This window comes from Thamnophis elegans, chromosome Z (assembly GCF_009769535.1).
Source record: "Thamnophis elegans isolate rThaEle1 chromosome Z, rThaEle1.pri, whole genome shotgun sequence".
NCBI classification, from domain to species: Eukaryota; Metazoa; Chordata; class Lepidosauria; order Squamata; family Colubridae; genus Thamnophis; species Thamnophis elegans.
The window spans coordinates 42,483,523-42,492,598 of record NC_045558.1 but is presented as its reverse complement, the minus strand read 5'-3'; the positions used below and the strand labels follow the sequence as shown (position 1 = coordinate 42,492,598).

Here is a 9,076-nt window from a genome sequence, read left to right as displayed (position 1 = left end):
GATGCAACTCGGTTGGCTTACAATTCCCATTATCCACAACCGAAACAGAAGGCGAAAGAAAAACTGCAGAAAGACATTAACTTCAATCTGCGTTCCCCTTAAGAAGTCCCAACCATGCATTGGTCAAGCATTTCGACCTTAGAAGTTCTAGAGATGGGAGCTCAACATATTTTCATTCCTGATCTAGAACTTAATTTGCACCCCAAATTAACCCCAAAATAACTTAATTTGCACCCCAAAAGTTAACCACTTTTACTCAGGACTAAGTCTTGCTGATTTTTTGTGGGATTTATTCCTTTTCATCAGTCTAGGCGTCTAGAGAATTTTCAGTACGTTTGAGGTTAATCTTATGGTTTGCATATTTATTTGTTTAGGATATTGTGCTTTAAGCAATTTTAATAACACCGATTAGATAAAATAATTGTTCCTATTTTCATTCTTCGTTCTTTTTACTCTTTTGAGTTTGACATCTTTCAATTTGCTTGGAGAGAATAATTTGCCAAGCATTTAGATTTTAGAATGAGCCACGAACCTTTCTTGACATAAAAGGCTCCAAAAAGTTGGTTCATCCTTCCTTGTCTCTAGAAACTAATGCAGTTTTAAAGTAAAATGAAGGATTTCCCAGACAATGAAATTCTCTTTGCCATGAGTCCATTGAAATGAATAGCTTCTCCCCATTGTCATGTTTCCTTGATCAGTATGCTAAAGTGGAATTTATCACAAGAATTAGTGAGCATGTTTTAGAAGAACAAAGATATTTCCCCTTCTAATAGGTTATCGGAAAGCCTAGCAATTAACCCCAAAGATTTCCGACAAAATGGCAAAAACGTTGCTTTCATACATTAACATTGTTAAAGGATCAGGTTTTTTAATCCAGTGATTTTCCTAAAACCTAATTACAGTGTAGACCTTTTATTCTAGCTGGTATCAGGTTTACTTCACTGATAGATTTGGATTGTAAATTATGAAGTCTTCATGACTTCCTTGGAGATTTGTCATAAATTAGCAGTGCATGTCCAAATAGCTACCTTTTTTCCTTCCTGTCACCAATCTACCTTTCTTTCTTCCTTCCTTCCTGTCACCAATCTCTCAAACATTTTTCCTCTATTTCAATTATGTTTGAAATAGAAACGAAATGATTTCTTGGGCATACTGCATTCCAAAAAATGTTTTTAAATCTTCTGTTCTACTGCAAGTAATTTCCTGCTTTTGTTTCAAGGTATAATATACATTTTAAAATAATGCAATGATTTAAAATTTGTTAATTAACTCAAGCATTTTATATCATTCTTCGTGGTCCCAATTAAGCAAGAAGAAGAAAAAAGCCAGCCAATTTGTAAGTCTTTGGGTTCAGTAAAATTGTTCTTCAGTATTAAATGTGGAGGGCTGTCCTTCTATCAATCAAAAAACAGGTAACCTAAGGAGCTGGAGGTAGTTTCATTGAGATTGAAGAAGAAAAACGTATAACATACCCAGGAATCCGAGGGAGGGGGAGGCAGGAATGGGGAGATGTATGCCACATATGAAAAACTGGAAATTACAATAACAAATACAGTGAATAATACAGAGGCAGAAAATCACTTCTAAACCCCAAGATTGTTGGGGAACTGAAATTAAACCCGGAAGGAGAAGGAAACAGATTCAGTTTTCATTTACAGACCAGTGATTGAGTGATTGCGGGGAGAAAAGAATCTAGCTTCCTGTCGTTTAATCTCTTCCCTTGGCGGCTTGTTAGTGTTTGGCAGCCACGCTGGCTCTATCCTAAGAATATTAGCCTTGCAGCTGATTCCCTTTTCAAAAAGGCGTGTGTGTGTGTGTGTGTGTGTGTGTGTGTGTGTGTGTGTGTGAGCGCGCGCGCGCGCGCCTGTGTAAGCCTTCCCCACTACATATACATCACTTGTTAATTTGGTCCGTGTGGTCACAATTCAGAGCCTGACAGTAGAACGCTGTTATTTTAAAGGACAAATAGCTTTAATCCCTCTGGGTTCCCTGTGTCGACTCCCTCTTTCTCACTTTCCTCTCTCCCTCCCTCCCCACTTACTCAGCTGGTGCACAGAAGGTGTATGCATGAAGGTATATATGCATGTGTGGAGCTAAGATTTCCAAGAGTTAACTTTTTAAAAATGTATAGTTCAGAGTTGTTACTTTTTAAAGGACGTCGGACTAAAGAGAGGAAGAAAAGGCTTAGAAACAGATTGACACTATCGCAAATCCACAAAGGCCCTTCTTTTGCATTCTTTTTTCTTTTTAATCTGGCAAAGAATAAATCTTTACTTTCATCAGACGTACATTTTTTTTTAAGGATCAACAATTTCTTCTTTCAAGTATTTCCCTTTTAGTCACATATAAGGTTATGCATAAAGTATTGGCGCCGTGGTTTAGTGAGCACCTGTCCAGATAGGCTGGAGAGAACCACCCCTGCTTTCCTGTGGTACCCCCCACCTTTTCCCATCTTTGTGAATTAATCCGCCAAGTCCCTCTTTGGTCAAGGTTCTTCCGCGGATTTGTGCGCATTAGAAATCTTCCCCATCTTCCAGGCTTATTTTCGGGGAGGGGTTGTTTCCATTCGTTGATGTCCACTGATTAACGGGATTAAACACTAGGAAAGGAGCGATCACAGACCTGGTGGTCTCTGGGAAGGAGGGCGGCCGGGGCGGGGAGGGCAGGAGGAAAAGAGCGCAACCTGAGATGGGTCCTTTATCTAGTCAGAGGGACTTCTTCGCGCTGGTCCAGGGGGACCGAGGAGGCCTTGCTCAGCACCGAAGGTGTAAACGTGAGAAAGGAGTCCGTCCGGGTGGTGGCCGAGCAGCTAAAGTCCGATCCCGAAGGCCGCTGGACTAGCCCAGTCGCCTGACTGCCGTGACAAGCCAAGCAGGAGCAGGGGCTCCCTCCGGCACCGCTCAGCCCGTGAGTCGGACCGGCATAAAGAGAGGGGTGTCGAAAGGCGCACAGCAGTTCTGGTCGCGGGTATGGGTGGGAGAGGACGCGAAAGGTGTCCAGCGGCCTCAGCGGGGAATTGAAAGGGGCAGCTGCTGCCGAAGCCGAAGCGGCTCCGAGGCCCATGTGGGAATAATAAGGCAGGGGCAGGTGAGAGGGGAAGGGGTAGGGCAAGTTGCCGGTGGCCGCCGCGTGGCTCATCATGTAGGTATAGAATGCTGGATCCGCCGGATGGGGCCAAGTCATGGCCAGGCGCTGCCTCTTGTCTTTCATCCGCCGGTTCTGGAACCACACCTGGGTGGGAGGACAGACAGGCAAAGCAAAGGAAGCTCTGAGTCGCCAGCAAGGCTGGGATCCCGCCACAACCCTCCCCTCCATGCCCGAGCTCGGCATCTTCCCCGGAGGCTGGGGAATGATTCACCTGGGGAACGTCAGGCATAGGCTAGGGGGGCAGCTGCCTCTGGCTACTGATAATATTCAAGATTTTGATGATATGGAACTTATTTGCCCAGCATTTTCTCCCACAGTACCTTTAAAAATCAGGTTGGGAGGCTTCGTTATATTTATTGATGTTTGCAATAATGTACTTGCCAGATCTGCACAATTATCAAGGATTGGAATTGTTTGTGGCCCACACATTTAAATAGAAATAAAACAAAATTATTGTGAAGGAATAAATGAGTGAAAAACATGAGAAGTGCACATCAGTAGACTAATATGAGGTATGGAAAAATAAGTTTTCCCTGAAACATCATAGATTATATACTGTTATTATATTCTTCCACAATATGCACAAAATATTCTGTTTTTACAGCCACATAAGTCTAGGGCAGCAGCGATCAATGGTATTTTGATAATAATTGTAATAACAATAATAATAGTTAGTAATGCTTAATAGCAAGATTGCTTCCTTTGTGCCTTTCTCTTCTTTCTTTTCTGCCAGTTTTTAGTCGTTGCTAAAATATGTCCAAGATCTTTCAGACAATTCTCATGTCTAAGATGTGCAGTGAAGCTAAACAGCCTCAATGACAGCCTGCCTAAGTGTACAGGAAATTCCTTAATACGAATGCGCTGAAAATGATTTAATATCTTTAACATGCACCCTGAGAGGTTCAAATTAGGCAGTTCTGTTTCAGGAGAGATAGGCAAAAAGTATGTAAATCCTACCTATAAGATTACCTAGGAAATCTCCTTAGTTTTAAGGTGCTTATTCCCCAATAAATCTGCTCAACTGCTACTTTGTGTAACGGTACAGATATTATTTAAGCCACTTAAAATAGGCATTAGAATGTTTCCATTCTAATGGCTAAAGCCTGACGTTTTAGTTTAAATGCAGTGACTTCGGGGTGTTATTGATTTCAGCAAGCCATAACAAGTGGATGTTCGGTGGTGTGGGGGAAGGGAGAGTTAAGGTGTACTCAAAATATAGTGTTGGCGAGGGTGCATGAGTTTCCTCACCATCATTTTAAGCACTTTGCACTACATGGAACTGATTTTTGGAAGTGGCTGACATTAAGTCCTTAAGAAACAGTCCCTAGGGGGACTGTAGACTTACTCCCTATAGCTGTAGACCTAGTCACACCCACCCGGAAAGAAGTTTCACTGAAAGGAGAAACGAGATTTATCTCCCAGCTAGTTCATCTTCTTCCAAGAAGAAACCGCTGCAGAGCTGGGAAACCGTCTACGTATGCCGAGGTGAAATCAACCATTTACAATGGCGGATCAAGACCCACCAAGACCCAGAAAGAGTGCTGCTTTTGAAACGATTTGACAGTGGAAACTAGGGTGGGGGGAGTGGAGAGGACTTGGGGAGGGCAAAGTCCAAGACACGTGGAAATGCTCCGAAATCCAGGGAGGTTTCTTGGGTTTTGGCTAAATATACATGCAACCCTACCTTGATAGTTGTTTCGGGTAAGTTTAAGGCGGCGGCCAGCTCACATCTCCTAGGTCTGGATACGTAATTCTCCCGGTAAAACTCTTTCTCCAGCCTGGCTATCTGCTCCCTGGTGAAGGCGGTGCGATAACGGCGCATTTGATCGCTGGCGCTGCAGGCCAGCGACCCCTGAGAACCTACTCCACCACCTCCACCTCCTCCTTCACCGCTGCCAGTGCCACCGCTGCCCTTGGAGAGATCGCCTTCGCTGCTAGGGCTCCCTGCTGAAGTATCCGAGCACTGACCTGCAGGGGAGAGTAGAGAGGAAGCCATCCAGAGGGAGAAAGACAGCTGGAGCTCTGACGATGTTCCCACTACCACCCCATTTCTAATTCTTCCCCCTCCCACACCAATTCGGGCAATAGGACAGCCCTTGGGAGCAGAGGCTCAGGACAGGGGGCTCCTCTCGAATACTATTGAAGAGACCCTGGAGAGTTGACAGGGCTGCTTCATCACGTTTGAAATAAAGCAAGTTAGTCTCCTCGACCTCTGAAGATGCGGAACCCAGGCAGGCCTTTAATCTAGGAATACAAAGTGTTATATATATATACACATATATATAGTGCACACGAATAGTGAATAAATAAAAACGAATAGCTAATGAATAAAAACAAGCTTGTCTGACAATAGGTTGATTGAGGAATTTGGGGGGGGGGACCAGTTCAATCCTCAGCCTTATTAAATTGGGCTGCTCAGATATAAATCCCATGCCCCGTCAATCACTGGGTTTGGCTGCAGGTACGTTTATTCGGACGCTAAATTTCGTTAGATTGAATGGGTTTTACTCTCAAGGGTTGGACAACCCATAAGTTGCATTTAATCAGGCGTTATATTCCAAGAAGAAAGAAAAGTTATTTGAATTCCTTGGTGATCACCCAGTGATGCCCACCGAATACCGAATCTAGAGACCAAATTTTTCCATCTGCCTTTTTTCTCCGCCTTTCAAGTTACAATCCTAAAAATACCTTCCGAGGAGTAAATCGAATTAATTGTCTCCACTTGAACATGTACCCTGTTTTTCTGCCCGTTTTTCTATTGAGGATATAGAGTCATTCAGTGCCAATCCCATTTTGTGGGATTGCGCATATGAATCCACAAACCCAGGACCACACTCTGGAATAAATTACCCTAAAATCTACCGGACAGAGTTTACCGTAAATTGCATTTTCCCTTTTCCTGGCCACGTTTTATTCACAGATCACACTAGTTTCTGGCACCGAATCTGCCATCCGATGCAAAGCAATCCGATGCCATGAAAGGCTCCTCGTTTAAAGCCAACGTGTCAGGAAACCTGAGGAGGAACGTATCCCGGCGTCCACTTGGACGCAAAGGCACCTCTGGTCTGTAAACTCCTTTCCGGAAGCGGAAAGAATGGCAAGCTTTTCTCTAACATTTATTTGGTAGCACCTGCAGTTGAGAGGAACTTGTAAGAGAGGAATAAAGGTCCGAGATATCTCCCACACACATACATATCCAATGGGGAGGAAAGTGTTTTAAGAGCTTCTATATCCCCTCTTGCCAAGAAAAGGGAAATCGCCATCATTGTTATCCTGCACCTGATCCAATGGACCTGAAAAGTTTATGCTACCATAAGTGCCCTCACCTGTCTGTGTTTTGTGTTCCGATAGCCTCATTCTGGAAGTGAAGACACAGAAGAGTCCATCTTCAAACACATACAGAGATCACCAGTGAACAAGGCAAGCAGGGTCTACATTGGATTACACACATTGTAGTGCATTACAGAATATATTGTAAAGGAATGGCACTGGATCCCTCTCGGATTCCCCTTTTCTATTACGTGAAAGAACTGGCACTCCAGCCGGCAACATTTGGGGCCTAGTAAAGAGACTGAAAGAGGCTGCCACGTCCCTCTCCAAGCCTCCGCCACTGCCAAGCTACCCGCGATAAGAGAAACATGTCTATAACGCCAACTACACGCATCTGGTCTTTTTCTCGGTTTCTTTATAAGGAATCGCGTCCCCCACCCCCGCCCCCCCCAAAAGCTCCAGGTGAAAGAAATTCTCAGAAGCAAAACAGGAGCTTCCATTCTGGGCATCCCTTTCACAGAAGGCGCCTAGGGTTGGGGGTTTAGGAAAGAAAGAGAAAAGCAGGGAGGGTATGGAAAGGCCCTCGATCCCGGACTTTTGCTTTCCATTGCAGACGATTCTCAGGGTGTCCTCCTGAGACCAAAGGCATTAAATCCCACAGCCATTTCCGAACTGGCGCCACAAGACAGGGAAGTGAAGAGCAATTGGAGCCTCGAACAAACCTGCCAAGAGGACGTGAGAACTGCAGGGTGTGCAGTTGAGGGGCAAGGAAGAGAGGGAGAGAGAGAGAGGAGAGAGAGAGAGAGAGAGAGAGAGAGAGAGAAAGAGAGGGGGAAGGGGGAGAGAGAGAGAGAAAGAGAAAGAGACCTCGGTCTTTCTGCCGGAGGGAGAGAAGGTGCGTGAACGATGTCGCCTGTGCTGTGATTGCTTCTTCATTCGTCCAGGCATCCTGCAATTTGCTAGAGAAAATTGCTCGCCTGCTTTCTTGCAACACAGCCTTTGGACAGGACGGCCGGCAGGAGCGGTTGTATGCTTTTGATCTTGCTGTGAAATGTGAAGAAGGAAGCTTTCCTTTCCTGTTCGAGGCAATAGGAAGGGGGCAGGGGGCACCACGTAGTCCTATAATCTTGGAAGGAGGGAGCATCAAGAAGGTGCTAGGCACAGCAATAGGGAAAGAAAGAGAAGCTTCTGGGGGATTTATTGCAATCAAAGTCTAGGCTTCAGGGAGCGGGAATTCTGCAAAGCTTTTAATTCTTTGTTGCAGCGAGGATGCGATTTCACGTCCTCCGGTAACATGTCGTTAGACTTCAAAGGGGGAGATGTGTGTGGCTTATTGCAGATGCCTCTTGGTGGGCAATTAGAGATGGAAGCGACCAAGCCTCAGGATTTGGAGACCGGGAGAGGGCAGTTCAAAGAGGGAGGGGAAGAAAATAAAACGCAGGCGGCGATCCAGAAATCACCTAAGCCAGACTGAACAACCGGCTGCCAGTCGCCGCTTTGAAGCGCTCTGAGGACTGAGCCAAACAGCAGCACTAGTCTTGTCCCGTCCCACCCAGCTGCGAATCCAGATGGGTCTCCCCGGGGAGCTCAAGAGAAGGGAAGCGGGGAGGGGTCGGGTACCTTTGCTGTGCTGGAGGTGGTATTCCGCGTTGTCAGGGGCGCAATCCGGGGTGCAGCTCACCTCGATTTCCTCATAGAAATCCGATTCGGTGTCGGAACTGCTTTGGGGGGCTTTGGTGGGGGGAAGGCGGTGGAGGGAGGTCTGCTGATTAGCAGAAAGAAGCGCTGCTGCTGCGGAGCGGTTCTCTGGGACGGTCCCTGGCGCTGGTAGGACTTCCACCTCCTCCTCTTCTTCCTCCTCTTCCTCTTCTTCTCCTCCTGCACATCTTCCCGCTCCTCCATTTCCTTGGGAAGACAAGGAGGCAGCTCTAGAGCTCAAGCAAATCCTGGGCATCATCTTGTCTTGTGGATCCGGGCCCGGGGCCCCCATGGCCTCTGCCATATTAGACACCCTCTGGCCAGCCAGAGGGCCAAGCTGAACTCCGTCCAGAAACAGCACCATCTCCTTTCTGGTTTCCATCGTGGATGTCTTTTAATGCAGTCCAACCGGGTTCTTCCTCTCGCGCTCTGGCGCTTTTCCCCACCCCCACCCCACCCGAGCCTCCATCCACTCCGGGGCGCCTTCCCTCCCTCCCGCCCGAGTCTTCTTCTACCGAGACAGAGGGGAGCCGCGAACGGGGCGAGCCGGGGGGATGACCTTGTGATGCGAACGCTCCGGTGTGCAGCGCCGGCTCTGGGAGGGAACTCACCATTGCCCCCTTCTTTCTAATGCTGTCATCCCTTAATGGTGCACTCGTCATTACTGTTACCTCTGGTGACGCCACTGGCTTGATTGCCGGGGGATAAATAGGAGCGTCTGCCGGCCGGAAGATGAAAGGAAGAGCCGGAGCGAAGAGTTAAGGGAGGTGGAGAGGAGGGGAAAAGCACCAGGTGTAACCAGTGCAAGGGAAGGAGGCGGGAAGCAAAGCAGGCAGGACAGAGGAAAGGCTATTACCATACTACTGGCTACTGCCTATTCGAGGTCTTCACCTGAAAGACCAACCTCCTTTAGTTCCAATTCTGCCGCGTACCTGGTTTTAATGACACCCGTCTTTGATCC

At 46.7% G+C, this 9,076-nt stretch overlaps 1 protein-coding gene across 1 annotated transcript; it reads right to left on the bottom strand.

The window, feature by feature from the left end:
* Nucleotides 1-2,697: 2,697 nt before the first annotated feature.
* On the bottom strand, nucleotides 2,698-8,497 carry EVX1 (even-skipped homeobox 1). The gene is made up of 3 exons (XM_032238261.1): nucleotides 8,038-8,497; nucleotides 4,832-5,115; nucleotides 2,698-3,231 (listed from the first exon to the last, which is right to left on the bottom strand). Exons 1-3 carry the CDS (start codon nucleotides 8,495-8,497, stop codon nucleotides 2,698-2,700), a joined length of 1,278 nt encoding a protein of 425 aa, XP_032094152.1.
* Nucleotides 8,498-9,076: the final 579 nt, after the last annotated feature.